The following is a 27,783-nucleotide window of genomic DNA, read 5'->3' as shown; positions in this document are numbered from 1 at the left end:
GGCTACTCAGGATGTAAGTTCTATTATTACTCCCAGGTAAGTGTATAGAGAATTGCAGCTTCAGTTATTTTTTTTAAAAAAACTTTCTTCTTCCTTAATTCTAAAATAAAGCAACTGGGAAAGTCCTCTTTAAATACTTCAGAAATCCTGTACATGTTAGGTTTTTTTTCAGATGAATGCAGGTCCCCTATTACTATGGTAGGATGTGAGACTGATGGTTTGCAAGCACAGGCTGAAAACTGACCCCTCCAAGTTTTAGAAGCTTCAGAAGTGAAAGCTGTGAAGAACAGTCAAGTATTTTTTCCAGTAGAATATTTCAGCACCTATTAAGGGAGTTGCAGCAAAACATGCAATCCACGTTTTTAAAAGGTTACTTTCTGCTTTCTTCCTTACACATTGTGGAAGCAGAATGTATAGAGTTGGCATGAAGGTGAGAGAGAGAACATGAAAGAATGAAGAAGTATGGAATGCTGGAAGTTTTGACTTCAGTAATGGTGCTTCTTCTGTGTTTTTCCTATAAAGCTAGTTTCTTGTGCTTTCTTATTAACTGGGTTGCGATAAATTTGTGATCACTATAAAAATGCTGTTAGCTCACTTTACAATCAGAACATCACATTGATCAGTTGAGAAGAGATTCTGACTGTGGTCTTCTCCAATGCCATTGCCTTGTCTTTATATACAGTTTTAATGAGTCAAAACAAAATAAAAAAATTCCTTCCAGTAGCACCTTAAAGACCAACTGAGTTAGTTCTAGGTATGAGCTTTCGTGTGCATGCACACTTCTTCAGATACACTGAAACAGAAGTCACCGGACCTTTCTATATAGTGAGAAGGTGGGGAGGGGTATTACTCAGAAGGGTGGTGGGAATGGGTGATTGGCAGATAGCTGCGATGAGCCTGTTGACGACTCTTAACGACTGCAATAGGTCTAACAGGAAAAAGCAAGGGGTGAGAAGGTGAAAAATGGCTTTGTCATGTATAATGAGATAAGAATCCAATGTCTTTGTTCAAACCAGGTCTCTCCATAGTTTTAAGTTTGGTGATAAGTTGCAATTCAGCAGCTTCTCTTTCCAGTCTATTTCTGAAATTCCTTTGTAATAGAACAGCTACTTTGAGATCTTGTATAGAATGTCCTGGGAGATTGAAGTGTTCTCCTACTGGTTTCTCTGTCTTGTGGTTCCTGATGTCGGATTTATGTCCGTTTATTCTTTGGCGTAAGGTTTGGCCTGTTTGTCCAATATAGAGAGCTGAAGGACACTGTTGGCATTTGATGGCATACACAATGTTAGACGATGAGCAATTAAATAGTCCCGAGATGGTATGTGTGATGTTGTTGGGGCTCTGGGAGGAAGACCTTTCATTGCCTACAGACAGCCCCCCAATCTTAAACAACTCCTAACCCACAATAATACTATAACCAGACTTAACACGGACACTGGCACCAGAGCCTGCAATAAACCCAGATGCCAACTTTGCTGCCACATACACCCGGACAACACCATTACTGGCCCCAACAACATCACACATACCATCTCGGGACTATTTAATTGCTCATCGTCTAACATTGTGTATGCCATCAAATGCCAACAGTGTCCTTCAGCTCTCTATATTGGACAAACAAGCCAAACCTTACGCCAAAGAATAAACGGACATAAATCCGACATCAGGAACCACAAGACAGAGAAACCAGTAGGAGAACACTTCAATCTCCCAGGACATTCTATACAAGATCTCAAAGTAGCTGTTCTATTACAAAGGAATTTCAGAAATAGACTGGAAAGAGAAGCTGCTGAATTGCAACTTATCACCAAACTTAAAACTATGGAGAGACCTGGTTTGAACAAAGACATTGGATTCTTATCTCATTATACATGACAAAGCCATTTTTCACCTTCTCACCCCTTGCTTTTTCCTGTTAGACCTATTGCAGTCGTTAAGAGTCGTCAACAGGCTCATCGCAGCTATCTGCCAATCACCCATTCCCACCACCCTTCTGAGTAATACCCCTCCCCACCTTCTCACTATATAGAAAGGTCCGGTGACTTCTGTTTCAGTGTATCTGAAGAAGTGTGCATGCACACGAAAGCTCATACCTAGAACTAACTCAGTTGGTCTTTAAGGTGCTACTGGAAGGAATTTTTTTATTTTGTTTTGACCATGGCAGACCAACACGGCTACCTATCTGTAACTGTAGTTTTAATGAGGCCTTTAATCAGGAGTGTGAAGGCTTGATTTCCCCCCATAATATATGACACCTTGAATACTCCTTCCCATAGGCAGTCCTGCTGATTGCCACTTACATTCTTGATATTTTGACCATGGGAGTGCAATGAAAGGAACTTAATTCCCTTTAAGAAAATCACACACAAAAATAGAAGCTGCTCTCTTAAATATGCCAGGGGTGGGCATATTGCGGCCAGCATGACCCTGCCCCAATTGGCCTAGAGGGTCAGGCCAACCCACCTGTTGGCCTCCCTGGACCACCTTCAGCCACACCGTGCAGCAAACAACCCCCCCCCCGAGCCCCAGGTGAGTGGACAATATCACTTTCCCTAGCAAACCAGGATCTTTGCTCTTATATTTATATGTAATTCAGTAATGTTGCCTGGTCACTCAGCCCATTTTATCTGTGATATGCTTGCCGTGCTTTGTGTATTTATGATAACCTTAATCAGAAATACACGTCAGTTTCTATCTTCGTACACTTTTTTGCTTTCAATAATAGCCCCCAAGGATATGACACTTTATAAAAAGACCATGTGTAGGTAGTGAAGACTTGGCTGGAGGGATTCATCCAAAGACAGTGCGGTAAGTCACATCTTATCTCATCAAGTCAGCGCTGCAACTGATGCATTTTCACTGTATGCTAAGGCTATTGTAACAGTGGGAACAAAATCAACAATTTCCATGGGGTAGCTGTGCTAGTCTGCAGCAGCAAAAACAGACAAAGGGCCTGTTGGTCTGTACTTGAAGACTAAGTGCAATACCAGGTTGTTTGCATTATTAATTGTCACTGTAACCCTTTTCCATTCTGTAATTATCACTGATATCAGTCTTCTCAATATCTATGTGCATATATTTGTCTTCAATGTGCCATTGAGACTCTGACAAAATTAATACTGTTTGATGCCTTCTTTGGCCCTATCTTTTTACTCTTTTAAAAATCCATTTCAGATGTTTGCCTTTTGGAGCTTGGCACTTTTACTGCTCGATGCAACAGCAGGTGAGATCCAATTGTTACTTTTAATGTGGCATTGCATGATCCCCAAACTAATGTTGGTTTGCAGCAATGTGCCTCTGAGATACAGTGTGTCAGGGAAAGGGAGCTGAGCAGTGTGATACACATCCCAGTAAGTCTGCTGAAGGATGCCAAATTGAAGTAATACTGTAGTAAGAGAGACTAAGTTCTTCCTTTCTGCAGATAGAGAGATGGTGAGAGGGAAATTAAGGTGCAAGTTAGTGTTGGGATTTAGATCCTAATTATGTATTATTAGGAACGGGAGAGAAATTTGATTTAGTTCACATTTAAAGGTGAACCTCCCTAATCTGGATTTTCTGAAACAATACGCAAACTGAAAGCCTATGAGATGGCTGTGAAAGCTGTTAAGAAGTCTTACTTCTCAGCTTCCATTGCATCCGCTAGCTCTCGCCCGGCACAACTTTTCAGAATAATTAGGTCTTTAACGTCCCCAGTGGCCCATAGCTGTGAGGTCCTGCTGCTCCGCCGTGACCTCCCTGCCAATTTGGATACTGTAATAGAACTGGAGGCCCCTCGACAGTCCTTGGGTCCAGTATTGGACCATTTCGACCGGATACTCCCTGCCGATGTGAACAGATTCCTCCGAGCTGGAAGGCCCACCACTTGCCTCCTCGACCTGTGCCTGTCTTGGCTGATTAGAGTGTGCCCAGACAAGGTGCAGGTCCCCCTGGGTGAGATCATCAACTTGTCCCTTGGCACAGGGAAATTCCCAGGGGAGCTGAAGGAAGCAGTGGTGTGTCTGCTCTTAAAGAAAACATCGTTAGATCCTTTAGATCTATCCAATTACCACCCAGTTTTGAATCTTTCATACCTGGGTAATGTAATTGAGAGAGCGGTTGCTGAACAGCTTGGTAGGTTTCTGGAGGAAACATCGGCTTTGGACCCATTCCACTCCAACTTTTGCCCTGGTTATGGGACCAAGACGGCTTTGGTCACCCTAACAGATGATCTCCGTAGACAACTGGACTGAGGCAGGTCGGGACTGCTGATTCTTTTAGACTTGTCAGCAGCCTTCGACATGGTTGATCACAATCTTTTGGACCACCACCTTGCTGATGTGGGGAGGGCATAGTCCGACAATGGCTGCGTTCCTTTAACACATCATAGTGCAGTATATTAAGGAAAATGGCTTTACAAAAATGTTTGCGTTGGCCAAATTACATAAAAGTGTGTATTTTTGGAGAAATTTATGCTAAAATCTGATGAATTTTAATTTTAAAGATTGAAATTTAAGATTGAAAAAATGAAAACAGAAAGAAACCAAAATGGAAAGATGAACCTATCTAAACATTTTATTCACAAACCAATTGCTCCGTTAACACGTACAAGTCCTTCTGCATTATATTGTGCCACTATTCCCCTGCCCCTATTGCAGGTGTTTGTGGTGCATCAAAAAATGTTTTTAAAGCTTTCTCGAGTTTCTGGAGTGTTTCTGAACATAAGACAATTGCTGGAAGCAGTCTTAAATAACTGTCTTATTTCACATGAGCTTGCCTGAACATCAAAAAAGGACAGACTGAATTCTTTGGTCACTCACACTTTGGTTATTTGCTCCCCATATAACAGGAAAAGAAGTATGCTATGACCGACTGGGCTGCTTTTCAGATGATATACCATGGTCTGGAACTGTACAACGACCAATCACAAAGTTACCTTGGTCCCCAACAAGAATAAACACTCGCTTCCTTCTCTACACAAAGCAGAACCCTAATAACTTCCAAGTAAGGCCCACAACCATGTAAAATTTCAAGATTTCCCCATACACAGAATAAAAGGGGATAATACTCTAAGGACACTTCCAGGCTTGCTATTTTCAGGTAGGATTCAATCACATATGGGCAAATTCAGGTGGCACAATTATAGTTGACTGGGAGGTCTTGCCCTGCAGACCCACTTCTCCCAAAGTATCAGATTTTTTTGCAATAAGGAAAGTGGCAAAAAAATGAACTGGAAAGTGTTGAACAATGTTGTCTAACATCCCTACATTCAGATCTTAATGAATGCCTGTTAAATGGCCAACACCATCTAATCTCACTGCAAACAAATCAGGATGAGTGCTCAAAAAGCAGGTCATCTGGAGGTGGCCTCAGAGAAACACCTCTGTGAAACATACAGAAATTCACAGACAGTGTGGGTGAATTAAAACACATCTCAATCATTATGGATGGTGTTTGGTACTTTCACTCAGTTTTAGGTGGGTTGGGAGAAGCAGTTAAAGTTTATATTCTTTCACACCTTTCACAGGAAATCACTGCAATTAATCCAGAAACGATTGATTATTCAAACTTTAATGCCAGCAAGATAACTCGCTTCATTACCCATGGATTTGTAGATCAAGGTGAAGAAAACTGGCTGTCAGACATGTGCAAGGTACAGTACAATGTTACGTTCATGAAATAGCTCTGAAATGCATTCATATCCAGACACATCGCCCTCACAATTATCATAGCTCTTTGCCTGTTACCAATTTGCCACAGGGAAACAACAACAACAACAACAACAACAACAACAACAACCATAAGAATTATGAGCTTGCACTTAATTGTGAGTTCAGATTTTCATTTGTCAGGATTAACTAAAGTATTTTCTTGGAGGGACTTGAAGATCATGTAATCTAGTACCCTAAAATGAAGCCAGATCTGTCACACTCAAATGCTTCTGAGGCTCTGATACTTAAAATATGAAGTGATTTTCCTCTTACTTGACTCACTTGCAAAACAGTGGGGCCTAGAAATGCTGCAGTGTGAAGTGCTCTTCTTCAGGGTTCCAGTCAGCCATTTTCTAGGATACTCTGTTCCATTTCCCCTCCCTTCTCCAGTTTCCACCTCCTCAACACTCATCATTCAGTGATCATTGGACTTGGAGGGTTTGAAAATCAGGGTTTTATGTTGCATTTCTTGCATTGCTGGAAATCTTGGGGTTTCTACAAGTATGCTAATACCTCTGAACATGTGTGTGTGTATGTGTGTGGTGCCACCGTGGCTACCTAGGAGTAGCACCTGCCTCCAAACTTTGCTAGTATAGTGAAAATAGATAACACAAGGAAATGAATGATGAAACATGACAAAGGTAAAATGGCTTAAGGCAGCTGCCAGCCAAGGTGGCTACAGTAGCACAATTCTGTGAATAATGGATAAGTGGTGCTTTAGCACAAAGAGAACATTCAGGATCTGTGGAGCCAGGATGCTGTCCCTCAAGTTTGTTTTTACTCTGTTTGCATCAGAGGATGTTTCAAGTGGAAGATGTGAACTGCATCTGCATAGACTGGAGTAGTGGCTCCAGGTGTCCATACACCCAAGCATCGAACAATATCCGTGTGGTGGGAGCTGAAGTGGCCTACTTTATAAATGTCCTTCAGGTAAGAGCAGTTCCATTCACTATGCCATAGTTATGAATCCTACAGCTACTGGAAGGCATCCATGACAAGAAAGATTAAATCATTTAATCAAACCTGGGCAAAAAACCCCCACCCAAATACTTTTTCAAGCATTATTTTATACAAGAAACAATTTATTATATCATATCTGGTGGACAGAGTGAGTTTAGTGTCAAAATTCAGTTACCATATTCTGGGAAGATGTTTTGTTGGGGAGAGGAAAAGGTTGTCACTTGTAGCTAAGCCAATATTGAAATTTTAGCAAGGAAGTATAATTCTAGTATTCAGTTTTAAATATGCACTCTTGACTACCGCCAGCACTAGGGCAAGATTTGCAAAGCCATATATTAATTATGCACTTGATTCAAATTTAATGCAGCAATATGCAAAGCAGTCAGACAAAAATAGAACGCTTAATATGAAATAAGTACATAGATAACATACAAATAGTTTAGAAATGAAATAAAATAACAATAGTAACTTTCCCAATGCCACCAAGCAGAAGTCCACAGCTAAGAACAGACTTCAGAACGCCTGTGTCAAAATCCAAAAGGTATTATATCCACTGAGCTACAGACCATCTCAATATATATTATTTGTGCTAAGAAACAAGCACCAGTTAAGAGCCGATGCTGCCTTCACCAATGTTGTGGTGTCCTGCTGTTTTGGACTACAACTCCTATCATCCCCAGTCAATGTACTGGCTAGGATTGATGAGAGTTGTGATCAAAAACAGCTGGAGGGCACCATATGGAGGAAAGTTGATCTAACCTAGCTGGCATCTTATTTAAAAGATATGAAATCCAAATATATGCTATGTCTTTCTTCAACTCTGTAGTTTTGCAATGTACTTCAGCACCTTCAGCACCCGTAAAATCAGTCTCCCTCCCTCCTCCTTTCTCTTTCACACTTGGAGTGGCTCCAACCTGAATTCAGCTTGTAAGGATAAAGGTGCGTGTAGATTGAGTTACAAATTGAATGAACCATAACACACATCTACCAGAAGAAGTGTGCATGCACACGAAAGCTCATACCAAGAACTGACTTAGTTGGTCTTTAAGGTGCTACTGGAAGGAATTTGTTTTGTTTTGACACATCTACCAGTGTCTATGCTGTTTTCTTTACAATTGCTCTTTTTTTAGTCAAAGTATGGATACTCTCCATCCATGGTTCATTTCATTGGCCACAGCCTTGGGGCACATGCAGGTGGTGAGATGGGAAGAAGAGTACCAGGAATTGGAAGAATAACTGGTAGGTTGGTGCAATGCAAATTGGTATCAAGACAATCAATATGGACTTTGAATCTTATCTGCCATGTTGTACTTATGTAATTATAGTAGCTCATTATATTGGGGGGAAAGTGTTTAATGATTGGGAAAGTGTGAATGTACTTTGGCATGTGTTGCTGTTGGGTGTAGCCTAGTCTACTGTAGAATGGCATTTGAAAGCCCAGCAATATAACACTTCCTTAGAGATACAAGAATAGGGCATATTTCAGGATGAGTGCAGCCACAGGTGTTTTACAATCCTGCACAGGTTCAGATAATTTGTCTGAGGGGATTTCCTGGCAAATAATTGAATGCAAAGTTGTTCCGATGGGAATCAGAATTTTCCCAGCTCCGCTCCCATTTCCAATAATATGTTGTTAGTTGTTACTTCAGTTAACTGTGGTTCAACATATTCCGTAAATTTTCATCTCTTGAAACAAACATTTAAATGTTTATAGGACTGGATCCTGCTCAACCCTATTTTCAAGGCACGCCAACTGAGGTCAGACTGGATAAAAGTCACGCTGATTTTGTTGACATTATTCATACTGATTCAGCCCCAACCATTCCATACATGGGTAAGTTGACTGCAGTATACAACATGTGCAATAATATGCATGCAATCTTTCAGTTTTAACATATACTTATCTGCTATGAACTTTCCAGGGTTTGGTATAAGTCAAGCTATAGGACACCTTGATTTTTATCCAAATGGAGGAGAATATATGCCGGGATGTAAGAAGAATCCTATTTCACAAATAGTTGACATTGATGGAATCTGGGAAGGTATGTATCAGATCAGGGAAAGAGGGACAGAGGGACAGAGGTGGGATGTGTGGTCATGAATAGACTGGAGTCCAAAGGCTGGATTAAAGATAGAGACAGGGGAGGGATTGCACAGTTACTTCAATAAGGTGATGACTGCTAGACCAGCCTATAAGGAAGAGCTTTATAATATCTGTTTTCTCTTGATTGCAACTGCAAGATGTCTTTAAAAGAGAATTCATGGAGGATAAAGCTATCAATGGTTACTAGCCATGGTGGCTGTGCTATACATCCATTGTCAGAGGAATACCAGTTGCTGGGAATTACAAGTGGGGAGAGCAATATTGCACCCAGGTGCTGCTTGCAGGCTTCCCACTGGCATCTGGTTGGCCTCCATGAGAACAGGATGCTGCCTTTGGCCTAATCCTACAGGGCTCTTCTTATGATCTTATGGTTGCTTTGCATGGTGAGTTGACCAGCTTTAGGCTGTAGGGCAGGCATGTCCAATGTCTGTTTTGGGGGCCTAATCCAGCCTGTCGGTAGGTTTAATCCAGCCCCTATGGCAGTTTATTTCCTGGCATAAAAACAAAAAAAACCCTCAACAACTTCAATCCTAAAAGAAGCTCAACAACTCCAACCGTTAAAGAAGCTCAACAACTTCAATCCTAAAAAAGGTCAACAACTTTGGTCAGCCCTTTGGTTGGCCCCCACGGCCCTTCACTTCATCAAATCTAGCCCTCTTCGAAAAATGTTTTGACACACTGCTGAAGGGTCAACTGACAGCACTAAGACCAGCACTGCAGCCTATAGGGGTGCCCTCTATCTGATTGGCTGACTAAGGTCCAGAGCACTGGTGCTACAGAAGGTTTGGCACCAAAGACTGCTGGAGGTTACAGTTCAATACCTTCTTTAGTTTTTTATGTTATGCCACCAAAATACTTACAACAGTAGATTCATTTAGCCTTTTAAATCCCACTGGCTTCCATGAGAGAATAAAGTATATACTCAAATCTCTTCTGCTGAAATTAATAGGACTTTAGTATGCTTAAATCTGTATAGATGAATGGGTTGTTTCCAACACTGCTGTTATGCTCATGCATCAGACTTTGACTTGTATGGTGGACCCCTCAGCCCACTGTGCCCCCTAGAAATCTGATCCTGAGGTTTAAGGGGACCCTTTGGAGCAGATTTGGTGGGCAGGCAGAAGGAGAGGAAAGGAGACTTTTCAATGAACTCTTGATGCAGGAAACATGTTCTATGGGAGTACACTGAAGCCAGAATTAATGGTAATGTATACACAACCTGATTTTTACTCAGAGCAGACCTATTATAATGAATGAACCTACGTTAGTCATTTCTATTAATCTCAGTTGATCAATTCTGACTAGCATTGGATACAACCCATACTGAACAGATAAGCAACTTTCCAAAATATATAGTAGATAGGAAGATAATTTGTGTACATATTTTGTGTTATGTACTTATTTTGATAATTAGCAAATATGTATATAAGTACATGTGTGGTTATTTCTGAATTTTTTGAATTTACTATTAATTTTCAATCTTTGATAATTTAAGAAAATGAAATATAGTCCAGGGCTAGAAATCATGACATACAGCAATAAAAACAGTGTGTTTTCTTGTCAACCCCACAAATCAAGATTGCATTATAGAAGCATAGCAAGTGTTAATGAATCTTCCTTAGTAAAATATCCCAAACCTTGTCATCCTTATATGTCCCCAAACCTCCTATCTGATTCATTTATGAAAAACTTGTTCCATTACACTGATTCAACAGGCATAAAAACTGTCAATATGATGGCAGATATAAAAAAGACACCTACTTAATTATAGTTCTGTTGCATCCAATATTTTCCCTAATTAGCATACAGAATAGAAACAAACAGGAATTAATTCAGTTGAGAAAAGCTGCCTATGAAAGAAGTAAATACCGCTTAAACTATTCCAATGATTTGAAGATTGAGGACAGAACATAATTAATCTCTCTTACTTAGTTTCTTGGCAGCAGTGCTAGACAATGGTGTTAGCATATGAGGAATGACCTTGATATTTGGGTATGTTGCTGCATTTGTGATTATTGCTTTTGGCAGTGAAAATAATCAAATTCTATCACGTCTTTTTCTATTCAAAATAGAATTGAAAAGGAACAAGGGATTCTACTAACAGATACAATGAGCTAGGGATGAAGCAGATCAGTTTTCCATGCTTCCGATTTCACACATCACTCAAGGGGAATTTTGAATGTTAAAAATGAGATTTCACCCCTCAACATTAATTTTGGTCATAGTACCCAATGCTGTTTGTGCACTATTAATGAAGCACAGGCCACTCAGAAAGATACAGGGACCAATTGCAGGGTTAGAATACTTTTCAGTGGCTTTTCCTATGAGTGTCAAAGACTGAAGAACTGTTCAATACCAATTTTGTTACAAACACTGACTATCAAAGTTAAAAAAGAATCAAGAATCAAGGATTATATTAGCAACAGGTATTGTCTATTTACATACAGGATATGAAACCTGGGATACTACTAGAAGTCAAATCTCAGATTTAAGATTTAAACATAATGCTAAGCCAAACCATGGCTAAGTATGAATGAAGAAGTGTGCTAGTGCAGTTTTTGAAAACTATGGATGCTTTGCAGTAGTTTTCATGCTACTGGAACCTGAGCCATGGTTGGGCTTAGTATTATGTCTGAACTTAGGCTCGTGGTTTATCTTCCCCAAACGAACCACAAGCAACAAGCTGAGAACAAACCTTAGAGGCAACTAACTGTTGCTGTTTTGCAGCAAAACAAACATGAGCTAAAGTAACCCAGTGTAACCAATCTTTTGCCTTCCCTTATCCCACCAATGCTGATGTATTTGTAATCTTACAAGGGGGTATTTTGGAATCTACCATTGCTTGAAATGTGGTTGTGAACAGTTAGAGAGAATGTAGTTAAATCCAGAAAGGGGGATAAAAGCAGAAGCTGTGCATATAGCCTTGGTCAAAGCACATGATACAAAGAAGAATCAAAAAGTAAACTATAGCACATAACAGCAGTTTCTTTTGCACAGGAACCCGTGACTTTGTGGCCTGCAACCACTTGCGAAGCTACAAGTATTATTCAGATAGCATTGTCTTCCCAGATGGATTTTTGGGTTACCCCTGCGCAGCATACAACTTATTTGAAACGGTATGTTATTTGTGTATCTCAGGAGCAACACCTCATGTTATTGCTTCATCATGCACATGCAGTAGAATGCAGTTTTCCAGTTTGCTAAGATCCCTTGACACTAGGTTATGTGTGAAGAAAAAGACTGGTCATTTGTAATGCCAAACCATGCCTTAGGAGAACGGGAACAAGACCTGTGCTCACGTAGTCTTCCTCATCCTCCTTCTTCCCTCTCATATGCCATTTAATTTGCTTCAAATCATTGTTTGCAATTATCAGTATATCCAAATAAGAAAACTGGTTTTCAACTACCCTCCATGCTGGGACTGCAAACCAGTTGCAAATCATGAGTTCCATTCCTGGTTTGGAGGGCAAGTGCGAACCACTGTTTGCCAGCTGGGATGCAACTGTAAGCTGTAGTTTGTCACAAATGAGAAAGTAACCAATTAAGCACAATGAATGAGAGGAGGAGGAAGCACATGAAGTGGAGACTCAACCATGTAATGCCAAGCCATGGGAACCAATTCACTCTGAGGCAGTTGTACCAGTACAACAGGTCAAGGTCCATAAAAGAATAATTGGAATCTTGGGAATAGGTTACTGGACTAGTAGCAGAATGATGCAAGGCAGTCACAGTGAGAATTGAAGACTGATTAACATTAACTTCATGTTACTATTGAAATAAATAGTAGTAGTTTTGGGTATAAGCTTTTGTGTGCATGCACACTTCTTCAGAGTGCATGCACACGAAAGCTTATACCCAGAACTACCTAGTTGGTCTCCAAGGTGCTACTGGACAATTTTTAATTTTTATTTATTTATTTATTTATTTCGACTGCATCAGACCAACATGGCTACCTACCTGAATCTAGATTCATATTACTATTGTCATTGTTTTCTGAACAGGAACTGTCAACTTCTTCAAATGTAAAAGTGCTAAAATAAACTCTAGGGTGCTATTTTCCCACGGCAAAGGGAAAGACATGTACAATGTAACTTCTGTCATCTTAAACTTAAATGGTTATCAACCATGCAAACATTCTTATAATATAGACCACTGAGAACAACTTCAAGGGACACACACAATTAGTGCTTGCAGATTAGGTGCATTGTAGGATCAAGGCTTAGTTAACAAAGGCTCTATAATGATACTGCGTTTTGACTTTTATAATAGGTTTAAGGACAGCAGGCTGCCTTAATTCTCTTCTATGTACTAATTTGCTTCTGAAATGTCTTGAGAATATGGCATGGGTCAGGTGTGGCATTAGTGAGTGGGCCAGGAGGACTTTTGCACCAGCCCTGGGTGTCCTGCCTTTGCAAAACCTTTTAAAAAGCACCACTTCACCTACAGGACAACTTGGCACACTCCATAGTGCAGAGCATAATTTGCCAAAGGGAATCTGGACATAAAAAGTAGCATATGCAAATTTGTGTCATAGGTCTGTGTCTTGGGCCCTTAAAGTACCTGGCAGTACCCCAGCACGTGACCTCCAAGTTGATCTTTGAGCCACAACAAGAAGTCAGTTGTCCAGGGCAGGACAATGAAAAAGGTGTTGAACAGTTATTAGGTATGGCTTCCCAACAGTGCAACAAGTGAGAGAAATAATTGTTGCAATATGAATAAAATGAGTTTTCCTGTTTTCACTAGGATGGCTGCTTCCCATGTCCAAATGGTGGATGCCCTAAAATGGGTCACTATGCAATTGAATCTAAAGGCAGATTCACCTCTTCATTTACAAAGCTTTATCTGAACACTGGAGATGCCAAGGATTTTGCCCGTAAGTTCACTTTTGGAGTAAACTCTGAAGGCTGACCTTCATCCTATATTGGCAGCTCAGAGAACTGTATGAAACAATAGTTTGTTACAAAGATTACAGTTTGCTCTATTGGTCTGGATTTCCATCTTGTATGTGGAGCAAAAAATATCCTAAATAACAGGCAGCATCTTTCCCAAAAGCCAGGACAACACTTCAGATACTGCTAAAATGTGCCTAGACAGGTGTGGTGTTTCAGCATGCAAGAGCCACGCACAAAGCAAGCTTTTGTGCACAGAGATCAGAAACAGATGTACACCAAATGTGCCATAATTCAGAGCACCTGTGTTCTGATTCACAGTGGTCTATCTAGCTCAGTATTGTCTACACAGTCAGCAGCTCTCCAGGGATTCAGTCAAGAGTTTTTTCCAGCTGTTCCCAGCTGAGATTCCAGGGATTGAAACTGGGACCTTCTGCATGCAAAGCAGTTGCCCTAGCCAGGACCTATAGCCTGGAGGCATACTCTTTGCCTAGAGAAGTATTCAATTAATTCCACAACTTGAAGTAAAAGAGGATATTGCATAATACATTTGGTTTTGCAAATGATGGCTAAAGTTCCTCTGGTCTGAATCCTTCACATAAAAGAAATATCTGATATCAACACACAAAATTAAGACGAAGAAGAGTTAAATGTCAAGAATCATAGGAACTTGCCTGATGAAAATCAAAATCTTGCTATTTGTGTTGTTCAGGTTGGAGGTACAAAATATCAGTCACTCTGTCTGGAAGAAGCAGTGTCCGTGGATACATAAATATTGCCCTATATGGAAGTGGAGGGAACACAAAGCAATATCAGATTTTCAAGTAAGTACGGTGGGTAGAAAATTAGATTTTAAAATATGTGACTTGGCATTTGCTTTTCTGTTTCTCTTTTTCTACTTGTAAGATGATTTGATTTTTTTTTCTTTTCATATGGGGTGAACAGAAATGCAAATAAAGCTAAACAACAGATTCATATTGCATTACAATACATTCTATTTCATCTTCTAACAATTTTCTAGCCACTGGAGTTTTCTACATTAACCTCAAGAGCTCTTTTCTGTTTGGTTAGCCTACTTGTTTATTGAATTTATGACCCACCTTTCTACAATAAAGCCTCTAAGGTAGTTAACAAAAAATACAGATACAAATGAAAAAATAAACACAAATAACAGAGCAGCAAAAACCCAGTTTGCTTCTCAAATGTGCTCTGCTCAGCTCTACTCAGCTCTGCCAGGCTCTACCAGAGTGAGGTGCACCCTTCCAGTATGAAAAGCCCTATTATACCTGCAGTGGCGTAGCGTGGGTTGTCAGCACCCGGGGCAAGGCAAGTAATTTGCGCCCCCTAACTCGTGGATTTGCGCCCCCTAACCCGTGGATTTGCCCTAACCCCAAATGTTGCGCCCGGTGCGGCCGGCCCCCCCTGCACCCCCCACGCTACGCCACTGTATACCTGCCAAAATGTGGGCAGGCAGATGCAAGCAAAAGCCCCTGAAAGAAGACATTTGTGGGGGCAGAAAGGGACAGAGCTGGGTTAGCCAAGGATCCCCTGGATCCTAACTCAGTCAAGGTATAGTAGCTGATAAGCCTAAACCAGCCCTCCAACCTTTGTGCCAGGAATTCGGATTGCACACTAAAGGTTACAAAATTTACTAATTACTGACACTTTAGGGATCATATACAGTGGTACCTCGGGTTAAGTACTTAATTCGTTCCAGAGGTCCGTACTTAACCTGAAACTGTTCTTAACCTGAAGCACCACTTTAGCTAATGGGGGCTCCTGCTGCTGCTGCGCTGCCGGAGCACGCTTTCTGTTCTCATCCTGAAGCAAAGTTCTTAACCTGAAGCACTATTTCTGGGTTAGCGGATTCTGCATCCTGAAGCGTATGTAACCTGAAGCGTATGTAACCCGAGGTACCACTGTATATCAAATCAGGGTGTTTCTTATCCTAATCCACATCAGTTTGAATTACAGTAACTCTTTTCGGCCATTTTGCTGCCCAGTCACCCTGTTGTGGTGGTTTTCACAGTACATTTGCAGTTTTTGTTTAAGATGTGTGGGTCCATAAGAGCATGGGGCTTATGCACCTTCTTTTAATAGTTGTGTAGAAGTCATGCAGGCTACACCTGCTGAAATTCCCTCTTCAGCTCAGCTGTAAAGTTGCAGGAACCCTGCCCTCTTTTACACTTTTCTGCCCCCAGTTTAACATCATGGTCAAAGTTGCACGTTTCCCTGTGAGTGCCTGACTTGGAATTATTTATAATCAGTATAAAACTTAAATACAGTTCCTCAGGTGACTGAGGAAAGGGCGGAATAAATGACCCAGCTCCCTGCCACAGTTGGTTGCTTGGCAAGGAAGCGTAAATCTCTTTTGTTGAATGGCACACTGTGAAGTTCCCTTGTGTAATTTTTTTTTCCTCTTGATGCTGTTGTTGATTTCCTTTTGTTTGATCTTGTGGTGTTCTGTATCGCTGGCTTTTGCCGCAATAAAACTTGACTTGACTTGGCAACAGCCAACAGTGACCCAACCCTGACAATGGCCCTCCATTGCCTAGCCTCAAACCAGTGCTGGTTAGTTGGCAACTCAAATTTCTTGAAAAAGATCTTCAATGATAGGGCCAGCCCAATACATTTTGCCCCTGATGCAAATGACAAGAACCCTCCCCATGTCCATAAGCCAACTGGTGTGGCAGTTGAAATTTACCTCAGCTCTGGCAATGGGACAGCCATCCCCCACAGTATCCAAGGGCAGCGGCCTAGTTTAATGGATTTGGAAGAAGCCATGTGGAAGACCCAGTTCTGTCTTCCAACGGAGGAGAATGACCCAGGGTTTCAGGAGGAACAGCCAGTCCTCCAGTGTCTGCCACCTGAGGCACTTGCCTCACTATTTCTAGCAGAAACTGATCAATAATGTCAGTTAACCATTGCCCTGTAGGTGGTAGTTTCTCTCTTTGATATTTCAGTTTATCAGAGTTTGCCTTTCTGTTTTCTTCACTGCCAGCTTCATTCCCTTCTTTGTTAGGTCTCTCCCTTCAACTTTCACACAACTCTTCTGTTTCCCCTCCTCAACCAAAAGCCCATCCTTAATTGACTCCTGTTTTATTTTCTCACAGCTCGTTTTTATAAGGCGCCCAGGAGGAGGCAATATATTACCCCCTACAGACAGGGGGAGGGGGGAGAGCAGCATCTGCCACCCTGAGGCCATTGCTTCACTCCTCCTAATGATAGGGCCGACCCTGAGAACCTACCAACAATTTTGTATGCAAAAACTGAACCATGGCTCCCTCCCAACTGATATCAGAAAGATCCCCTCCCAGTTGAAATTCCAGAATCAAATGAGGCCCTTTTAAAATTTTATTTCAGCGGGCATTTTCAGTCAGCTTTCTCATTCCATGGTTAGTTTTAAGTCGTTTTATCTTTATTGCATCATGTTAACCATACTGCACAGCTCTTAAAGATGATGATGCTAAGCGATATATAAATGGTTGAAAAGACAGAAAGAAATTCCTAGCAACAAAACTAGAAATGGGTCAGGGTTCTAATTTAAAGTGATATCTAATTTTGTGATATCACGCTTATTGACATGGATTTTTCTGGGCATTTTAATTTCATTAACAAAATGTATATACTGCTTGACTGAATCTTGTTTCTAAGCAATTTACAAGAAATATTACAATTATCTATATAAACAGTTAAAGACAAGTAATTAGAAACATTTTAAAAACAATTAAAATCAGCAGTAAACTAAAAAAGAAATTAGAGCACACCAACATTTATGTGTCTGGATAGGCTTATCCAAGTGAAAATGTTTTACACAGGTGCTGAAAGGAATACAACAACGGTGCCTAATTGATGTCAATAGGCAGGAGTTCCAAAGTTTCCAATGCTGTAGAATTTTGTTTGTCGAATACTGTCCTGGTCTCATAAATTATTTAGAACACATACCACCCACACTTTATCACGTTAGTCACTCTATTTTCAAATGTCATCTGCGTTAAGAGGGAGAAAACGCCCCTCTGGTATTTTCCGAAATGTGATTTTAAGCTTCCGCTTTTTGTTTGCTGTGACTGTCTGAGCTAAAAGCCCTGGTACATTATAGCTATTCAAAAATGTCACTTTCCAGCCTGCTATTTATTTAGTTTAGCCAGCAGCAACGTGTTTTAGTGCTGAAAAGTAGATTTAATAGCAGGGACATTTTAAATGATTTCGACAATAAATCATTTTAATCAAAGCCAAATATCACCTGTCTGTCATGCAATATAAGAATGGTGGAGGGGAAAGAAACTCTGGCACACAGTAGTAAACAAACCCACATATATATGGTGCACATTTTTTGTATCCCTTTCATGCATTTGGCCCTCATTCTTCTCCATCGTGGTCTAGACAATACATTATCTACTGGGATTATAGCATTCCTTTGGCAGGTTCCGCACCTCCCCAGGCAATACTGTATAATAATCTGCTCCAAATCACATGAAGGACTGTAGACTTTCTTAAATGAGCCTATGCTTATCCAACTATATATGCTGCCCATGTCATGTCTTCCATGGATGCATAGAGTTGAGGGACCTTTTGAAATCTACATGGATAAAGCTGTCACAGTTTTTAGGATCTTTGGTTTTTCCAAAGAGCCTTTGTGTTTACTGTTCCATTCCAATCTTCAAAAGCTGGTCAGGGGAGGGTCTGCCCCCCTGATCCCCTTCTCCTCTCTCCATCTTGTATAATTTACACACTTTATTTTTTTTTTAAATAATATTTATTACTTTTAAAACTTACAAAAAAGAAAAAGAAGAAAGAAGACAAAAGAACAAAAAAGAACAAAAAAGAGAAAAAACAATACAATACAATATATAAACTATACAAAACACAACCTTAACACATTAAACTAAACACAATAAACAAAACAAAACAATACAAAAACAATTTAAAAGCATACATCATACCTTTTCCATATTCTATCTTTCATTCCCTTGTTTCATCGACCTCTCACCTCCCTTTTTGTATTCTACTTCTATTAGTTGTCTCAGCAATTCCTTTCCCTCTTTCTCTATTTTCTGTCATATAAATGTCTTAACATATTTTTAATCTCATTTTCCATTAAAACTAGTATACTTATTTAAGCTTAACTCCTTAAAACATTTCCACTAAGGCCATAAAATTTTATTTCAACATTTTTCTATCACTCATTAATTTTACAATATTTCTATATATAAACTTTAAATTTTCCAATCTTCTTCCACCATCTCCTCTCCTCGGTCTCGGACTCTGCCAGTCACTTCCGTCAACTCCATACAGTCCATCAACCTGGAGATCTTATGTCCGAGGCTCTTAACTCTTTTCCACGTCCCTTCTGCTGGTCTTCTTCATATTCTTTGATGCTAAAGAGCAGATCTCGGGGAAACTCCGACCTAACGATGCTTTTATTCCTTCTCGACAGGTCAGCCAAATTTCCATAGTTAAAGCTAAGATCCATAAAGTATTTCAGGGCATGTTTCAAGATTCCTCCAAATCCAAAGGCCCACAGAACTCCAATCTCCTCCTGACCCAAGTCCATGTTCCAAAAGTCAGTTAATCCCTGCATGGAGGGATCTTTCCAACTTTCCTTTTCCAGTCCAGGCCGGGCTCCGATCCTCAAAATCTGACCTTTTCCAGTTTCAATCATAAAAGGCCTCAACTTGTAGTCCTCAATTTGCCTCTGTAAGGCTGAGGCTCCCACTTGTATTACTTTAGGTTCAACAACAACAACTTTCTCCTCCTTTTCCACAATTTCTCCTGCTAAAGTAAATTCCTGTACCAAATCCTGAATAATTTCTGTATTGGTGCTCACTTTTTGTCCCAAATTAATCACTTTTTGTCCCAAGTTATCAATTTTAGTAGTCAAAGCATCCGTCTTCTTGTCCAACGAGTAGCTTATCTTACATAATGCAGTCACTAAGACTTCTCCTGTCGACATTCTTAAATGGTCCAAGGTCAATCCCTGATTCTCACAGTTCTTATCATGCAGCTGGAGATTCCCCAGCTCCACTCTTGTAACAGTTTCAAAAGCTCCCTCTAGAGGGAAACAGTCTCCACTTGTATCAATCCTTTTAAGCACAGTTCAAAAAGTAAAGTTAGTTTCAATTTTCAGTTACTTTCCCTCCTTTTTAAACGCAGAAGAGGACAATGGAAACAATACATTTCTCTTATTTAACTAACTGTCAACATACGTTCTCTTCACTGTCAATGAACTCTCCCAAAACGTCAATCTACTGGCAGCCCGTTTCCAGGTTCAGAGCAGTGGTAATTTAATTTTTATCACTCTCTCCTGCAGGCTACACAATCCAAAATTTCCCCCCTCTTCTCCTGCTTCCAAGGGGGGTTTAATGATTTCAATCGATGGAAGTTTAATCCTTTACATAAGACTTTCCAAGACCTTAGCTTGCAGCTTCTTTGCTTCAATCTATTTACAAAAGGGGAAGGCAGACTTCCTGTTTGAGACCTTCCCGTTTTGGTACCAAATTAAGATGTTTGTAAATCCAATTTTCCGTTCTACTCACGGGTAGTTGTTTGAAGTCAAATTGTCCACAGGAAAAAGTCAGCGCTCTCCGGCAACAGCAATGCGGCTTCACTCCGTGAAAAAAGCAATCAATTCGAAGCACCGCGCCACTCACCCCACATCACTCCGGATCCCCAAAACTGGGTTTCCCCATGAGCAGGGGAGGCGCAAAGGGTGCCAGCCGAATCCCACATTCACAAGCTTCTCCTGCCTGTGATTTTAGTGGGTCTCCGCCTTCGCCGTGGTGGTCAGACCCTGATTTCCACGGAGCAAATTCCACGGAGCAAAAATCGGAGGAACTCCGCCATTGCCGGAGGCGCCAACCCGGAAGTCCCTAATTTACACACTTTAAAGGTGCTAGTTGGCTGTGGTGATTTTAACCATGTGTAGATGTGGTAGTGTTGCCTCCTCTTGAAATAAACCTGCCTAGAATCAATGTGGGGCATTGGAATGCACCTCAGAGCAATACATATCAACCTATAGATCTCCAGACTTACCACACAAAAATCTATGGATAAGATACTTTCCTGTCAATAACTTTTCATCAGACTAGGGTTTTTACCTTAGTCTGGTAAAGTCAGGTCTAGTCAGACTTGTATACCTTACAGGTCAGCTCACAATATCTATAAAGACCAGTCAAATGATTCACCTCAAGTAACATTCAACATTGAGAGTTGTATATATTGACCCAAATGGACTGTCTGACTTTGTATAAAGCAGTTTCCAATTTATGAGGCATTTCAGAGTCTATGGCCTTTTAATCTGGGGTGGGTGAGGTATTGTTTTTGTTAGTTATTGTGGAAATTTTTGTGGTTTTTATATGGTAAACTGCTCTGTGATCTTCTGGTGAAGGGTGGCATATAAATAAATAAAATTTTATTACAACAACAACGATAATTGCTGAGCAAGACCTCTAGTGTATTGAAATGCATCTGAGTCTTGGTATTGTTGCTGGTCAGATGATTTTTGGTTCTCCGCATTCTTGCTGGCTACTTGTTATCTTATTACATTTCTCCATATTTTTGGAAAGTTTGAAGTTGAATTCTATTCTTGTGTACATATTGCAATAGTAATCCTTGCATCTTTTGCATCTTGTATGCCTTGTTCCCTATTTTTCACCTTACTGTGCTAGTTTAAGAGGTGGTTGTCCATAATCACTAAACCCAGCTTCATCATCCTATTTGAGTAATCCCAATTTTTCCAAACAGTCGACGGAGCATGGGAACCCTAGGGTTACCATGTGGGCAAGAGCTGCAGCCCACTCTTGCAGTAAACTCTTGCATTCCTTCTTCTCAGTTAGTGGTTGTCTGAATTTACCCTTTCTGCATTGCAAGTGAAATTCTCAGGAGCTGATGGAAAAGAAGCTAGATCAATGCGTTGGTATCTTCAAATGTGACAATACCAATGAGATGTTCAAATCTGATTATGTTACAATCAAATCTTACAATGTTAGGTACTGAATAGTACATGATGCACTTGTGAACACAACATCCTAGAAACCACAGTGGCTGGACCAATGGCCAACACATCCTCTTGTGTCAATTAACCTGACACAGCATGATCAGTCAATAGTGAAGGAAATCACTTACCTGTTTTTATTTTTCAAGGGGAATGTTGAAGCCTGGCACTATACATACCAACTTCACCGACATAGACGTCAATATTGGAGCAGTAGCTAAAGTTAAATTCCTTTGGAACAATGATATCATAAACCCAACCTTTCCCAAATTGGGAGCCTCAAAGATTCAGGTGCAAGATGGAGAAGATGGACATATGTATGTATAAGTGTTTTTTAAAAAGAACCTCTTTGTGTATATGTATCATATTTTTTCTCTCCAAGGGGGAAACTCCAACCTGATGAAACTTATACCCACCTAATTGATGTACAACTTAATGTTGGATCAGTTACTAAGGTTAAATTTCTGTGGAACAACAATATCATAAACCCAACTTTGCCCAAACTGGGAGCAGCAAAGATTACAGTACAGGATGGAGAAGATGGGACAGTGTATGTATCCATTTGCTGTTTTATACAAAAAAGCACCAACCCATAAATATTGATTAAAGATATACAATTATCTTCAAAACAGACCAGAGGTCCAACACTGTTGCAGGAGAGTTTTGAGGAGAAAGATGCTAATCAGTAGCCTGTTTTTAGTATATTTTGAATACTTTAAAGACAAATTTAGGGGTGACTAAACCTGTGGTCTTTCCATTGTTCCTGGACTGCAGTTCCCAGCAATCCTGACCTGCGTAGTAAATGGTCAAGGATGATGGGATTTGGAGTCCAGCAATGTCTGGAAGGCCACAGACTAGCCATTCATTCTACACAACCAGTGGTGTAGTGCTTAGCATCGGATTAGGACCTACCTGAGAAACCATGGTTCAAATCCCCACTCAGCCATGAAGCTCACTGGGTGACCTTGGGCCAGTCATGGTCTCACATCTCTCTTAGCCTTGGCATTGGTTGGGTACATGTTTAAAAATAGTATTGGAAAGAGTGTGTATGTTGAACATAATTTGACTCTTGTGGTTTTGATTTAGCTATTGTTAGGGTGTTGCATTTAAAACTGATAGTTGTGCAGGGCAGATTTATACATTCTTACACAGAAACCCCCGTGTGTCCAATGTGTCAATTAAAATTAATTAATTTAATTTTATAACAATAAATTATATGAACAGCAACCATGTGACACATAAATATATTCTCAAGTAAGAATCTTTAGGACCACCCCCTGCATGTCTACTCAGAAATAAGCTCCATTAAGTTTAGCAAAGGTTGCTCCCAGATAAGTATCTTTAGGAATGGACATTTAAATGTAGGTTTTTCAGTTATCATTATTCATTCAGTTAGGCAATGTTAGCCACTGAAGTGAATTGCCTTATGGCCCTTCCCTCTGGACTTTGTGGTCTTATGGGCCTCCCTTGGTTAGATTGTAAGGTGTCACTTAGTTTAAAGTGCAATCAGGCAGCCCTACTGTGTTTGGGAACCTTCCAATTATTTCTGCTGTGTATGCCCCTAAAACCTTCCCTTAGTGCAGATGTGGGAAATTTTTGGTTCTCCAGATGTTGTTGAACTACAGTTCCCATCAGCCCCAGCAGCTAATGACTATTAATGATGAGAGTCGTGGTTCAGCAACCTCTGGAAGGCCAATGGTTCCTAACACCTGCCTTAGTGCACTGCTGGGAATTTTGTAAGATGTTTGCATGGACGTTGCAAATATGATCAAAGTATAAGAATGAATGAACATGGGTAGTTCTTTGCAGGAAATAAGTACTTTAGTATTGGTCCCAGTGACATAAGAAGGCCCTGGACAGGGATACAATGTGGTGATGTATAATATTCCTTTTGCAAAAAGCCTGGGCCTTAAATCCCAACCTCCCAAAGATTCTTTAAGTAACCCTTTAGAATGTTCTTTAAATAAACAGCATTTTTCTAGCATTAGAGATATTCAATAGATGAAGATAAAATCAACACAATTATAACAAATGCTGATACAAAATTAAATAAATGCACACTCTATATTTATTACATTTTCAGGGAGTGTATGATGCAAAATTAAATCATCCTACTAAAATGGACTTGCAATAAAAATGAAACATTAACACTTTTAAACTAATGAATATATATGTGTTTTTTAATCCTCAGATACAATTTCTGTGGTAGTGACACAGTGAGAGAAGATGTTCTGCAAACACTTACACCGTGCTGAATAACAAGAAAAAATAGCAAAAGCTTTTATGCAAATCTTAATAAAAAGTCATAATCCTCCGCAGTCCACTTTCTAGGACATTTGGCTGTTAACTGCTTTTGTATTATTTTATGTGATAATTTTTCTGTACTAGAATGTGAAAGAGATGACTAATTTATAAAAAAGAAAATGTTGCCTTTTCCATTTAAAAGACCCAAACATAGGCATACTAATCTGCAATAGTCCACAGCAGCAAAACTGCAGGGGAATGTTTGCCTAGAGGAGGCACATTCCAGCCTCATGCGCTCTTGAATATATGAAGTGCCAAGTTAATTGTAATGGATGGCACAGATCCCTTTGCATAAAATGCAAATATATGTGTGTTATCCCTATCAATATAAATAGAGCATCCTTTGCAGGTTGAGAAACTGTATATGCACTGGTTACCGGCCTTTAATCCAGCATGCTACAGAATATAGTTAAGCTCAGTGCTTTTCTTCAAGGAAAAGGGATTTCAGTACTCACCATGAAGTTGTTACAGTAATTGACACACTTTTAACCAGTGCTTTTCTTCTAGAAAATCAAGGTGCCAGTACTGCGTACCCTTGAGTACACCCAGAAGAAAAGCACCGGTTAAGCTTAACTTAAACACAGAGCCTAGGACTTGCTGATCAGAAGGTCGGCGGTTCGAATCCCCGCGACGGGGTGAGCTCCCATTGCTCGGTCCCTGCTCCTGCCAACCTAGCAGTTCAAAAGCACCTCAAAGTGCAAGTAAATAAACCAACGGGAAGGTAAATGGCGTTTCCGTGTGCTGCTCTGGTTTGCCAGAAGCAGCTTAGTCATGCTGGCCACATGACCCGGAAGCTGTACACCAGCTCCCTCGGCCAATAAAGTGAGATGAGCGCCGCAACCCCAGAGTCGGCCACGACTGGACCTAATGGTCAGGGGTCCCTTTACCTTTACCTTTTACTTGCATCCAAATACACATCCCATTGAAGGAAATGCAGTGGAAATGGACAAGCAGGTTAATGGACTGTACCTAAAGGGCATTCATCAACAGCAACTTGTCAACCTGGAGAGAAGTAGCAAGGAGGGTGCCTTGGGGTTTGGTCTTGGGTAGCGCATTGCTCAATATCTTTATAAATGGCTTGAATGAAAGAGTATGTCAATCAAAGCTGCAGATGGCACCAAATCAATGGCATAAAACAGTCTCTTGCTGTCCATCTCCCCTTCGCATGCAGGACTCTCCCTCCACCCAAGCTAAGGATTGGGGAAGGACTGGATTGGACTGCAAAGCTTTTAAGACAGCCAAGAGGGATATTCAGTCACAAAGCCAAAAACTGATTGAGAAGAAGAGAACCCCAGGGCTATTTTTTTTAAAAAAAAACTAATTTTCTGTCCCCCTCAAAAATGTTTTTGGGAATTTTGTGATTGTTTTCATCCATAAACATTTTTGAGGGGGACAGAAAATTAGTTTTTTTTAAAAATAGCCCTGGGGTTCTCTTCTTCTCAATCAGTTTTTGGCTTTGTGACTGAATATCCCTCTTGGCTGTCTTAAAAGCTTTGCAGTCCAATCCAGTCCTTCCCCAATCCTTGTCACTTTTAGCTTTCCAGGCCAGTCATCATTATGTACCTATAGAGCTATAGAATAGCTGTTCATGAGTATGTGAGGAAGCTATTTCGTTGTGTTTAACAATTTAGTTGCAGAATATAGTGGTTCAATTATGAATATGCAAAAAAGCAACCCATGAAAGACTCTGTTAAACTGTTCATTGTTTTCTCTCTCACACACACATCTCAGCTAAGCATAAAGTGTTAGCAAGAGGTCCTTTGATCAGGATGTAATTATCTGCGTATGCCTTGAAAATGGACTTTTAATATCCCAAGAAGCGTCGATTATTCACACAGGAGAAAGCCACTTAATTCAGAAAATCATCTTCCCCACAGAGTTTGATACAGACAATTGTTGTTTTATAGAAACAAAGATGTATAAAATGGGTCTGGTGAGAACAAAGAACTCATAATAGGTTTAGACAAGGTTTTGAGATATACAATATAACACCAGTCAAAAAACGCAAAAGTAGCTAATTCACATCTGTAAGCAGAGCAAGGCAAGCTACAAATGCATGTATTTTAGGCTGCCATTCTACACACACTTAACTGGGAATAGCTCAAACTGAGTTCAGCAGTACATCTGAATGTCTAAATAATACATGGGATTCCACTGTTACATCAGAGAGGAGTTTTGATGCTTCAGGCAAGTACACTCTGGTTCAATTAATATACCAGTGCTATGACAAATGCTCTTCATGTGGTTATCTGGCTTAATAGGTTAATCCACCTGATCTGCCAAATTATAGATTTGCCTATGGGAGTTCCCCAGGCACTTCCAGGCTGTCTCACTTTGCGTAGATTACTTCCTTTATGCCGTAAGAGTACATGCTCCCGAAGAACAACAAAGAAAGTGGGTGCAATGTGATTCATAGGCAGTAGCTAAATGGTGTTCTTCTAGAGCACATCCACTTTGAAAACAAAAACCACACTGTACAGTAGGAATAATAGTTGAGCTGTACAAATCAAGTGTACACACGTATGCACACAAACATTTATGTACATGTGTAGTAGAGGCAGTTAGTGAAATGGGTGAACAAGCCCTAGAAAATATTTAAGCCCACATTTCCACCTCTGGGAAATTTGCATCACATTCTGGTCTACAAAGAGTGCTGACTCTATTAGAGAAAGACGGATTGGGAACCAAAGTTCTCATATATCACATCACAACAGGAAGTAACCAAGGAAATATAATGCAAGAGAAAACCCTAAGAGCCATGTTTTGTGCTCCTTTCCCTGTGATTTCAAATGCATATTTGCTGCAGTGCATAAACATTAGATTGATTATGTGCACTTAGAATACATTTTTACTCCTCCTAAGGAAGTTGAAACATCTTTTGCCTTTGCTAATTCGTTTAAACTCAAGCAAGCATTACATTTGCCTATACTGTAATAGTGAAATGGATTTCATATTTAGAATACACCTAGCATTATGCAGGCTGCTAGTTTTCCTGAACTTGGCTCCTATGCCTTTATTTTACCTTTGTAGAAAGAAGAAATCTGATAGGTGATTTCTTTCCACACCATAACATTTTCATGCCTGGAAAAAGCTAAAATTGTGCTTCTCATTAAGGCTGCAATCCCACAGATTTGCCTGGAAATAAGTCCTGCAGATTTGTGAGTAGACATGTACTGTACAGTGGTGCCTTGGGTTACAGACGCTTCAGGTTACAGACGCTTCAGGTTACAGACTCTGCTAACCCAGAAATAGTACCTCAGGTTAAGAACTTTGCTTCAGGATGAGAACAGACATCACGCGGTGGGGTGCGGCAGCAGCAAGAGGCTCCATTAGCTAAAGTGGTACCTCAGGTTAAGAACAGTTTCAGGTTAAGAACGGACCTCCAGAACAAATTAAGTTCTTAACCCGAGGTACCACTGTATAGGGTTATATTGTAACTTGTTAACACAGGAGCACCTGGGAGAAAAAGAAAAACACACCTGGTGACATTATATGGATTTCAAGCATCAGTCTCACCTTTGGTGTAGCCACTTTTGCAAAGTGTATAATTTTACAAACATTTCTTGGACATGGGTAGCACTGGGAGCAGAGTGGGGTCGAAAGTGTGTTCTCTTCTCCTCTCTATTTCCAGATCCTCCATAGAAAACCTCCTCTTCCCGCCTCTGGTGCAATTGCTCCTAACATCAACGTATTCACCGTTAACTATGGGTTACCAAACGTCCTCTTTTAATAATGAAGTGCAACAGCATTCACTTTGTTGAGTAGTGTTTAAACAAACACTTTGGAAAGCTACCACATAAAATGCAAAGTTAAATGAACATCAAATTACTGTCCATTTCCGCAGCT

The 27,783-nt window shown here is 40.3% G+C and overlaps 1 protein-coding gene across 1 annotated transcript; it reads left to right on the top strand.

Annotated features, from left to right (window-relative positions):
- Window positions 1-424: 424 nt before the first annotated feature.
- Window positions 425-23,980, top strand: LOC309342769 (inactive pancreatic lipase-related protein 1-like; the record flags this gene model as incomplete). Its single annotated transcript, XM_081863596.1, has 13 exons — window positions 425-430; window positions 3,175-3,223; window positions 4,826-4,980; window positions 5,504-5,629; window positions 6,483-6,617; window positions 7,778-7,886; window positions 8,362-8,481; window positions 8,570-8,689; window positions 11,749-11,867; window positions 13,495-13,624; window positions 14,353-14,464; window positions 22,016-22,183; window positions 23,825-23,980. The coding sequence occupies 13 exons, from the start codon at window positions 425-427 to the stop codon at window positions 23,886-23,888; spliced, it is 1,413 nt and encodes a 470-aa protein (XP_081719722.1). The 3' UTR covers window positions 23,889-23,980.
- Between the last annotated feature and the right edge of the window lie 3,803 nt (window positions 23,981-27,783).

Source organism: Podarcis erhardii (assembly GCF_964252035.2).
Source record: "Podarcis erhardii genome assembly, chromosome: 5".
Classification (NCBI taxonomy): Eukaryota; Metazoa; Chordata; class Lepidosauria; order Squamata; family Lacertidae; genus Podarcis; species Podarcis erhardii.
The sequence above is the reverse complement of the archived record's forward strand: the minus strand, read 5'-3'. Positions and strand labels throughout refer to the sequence as shown.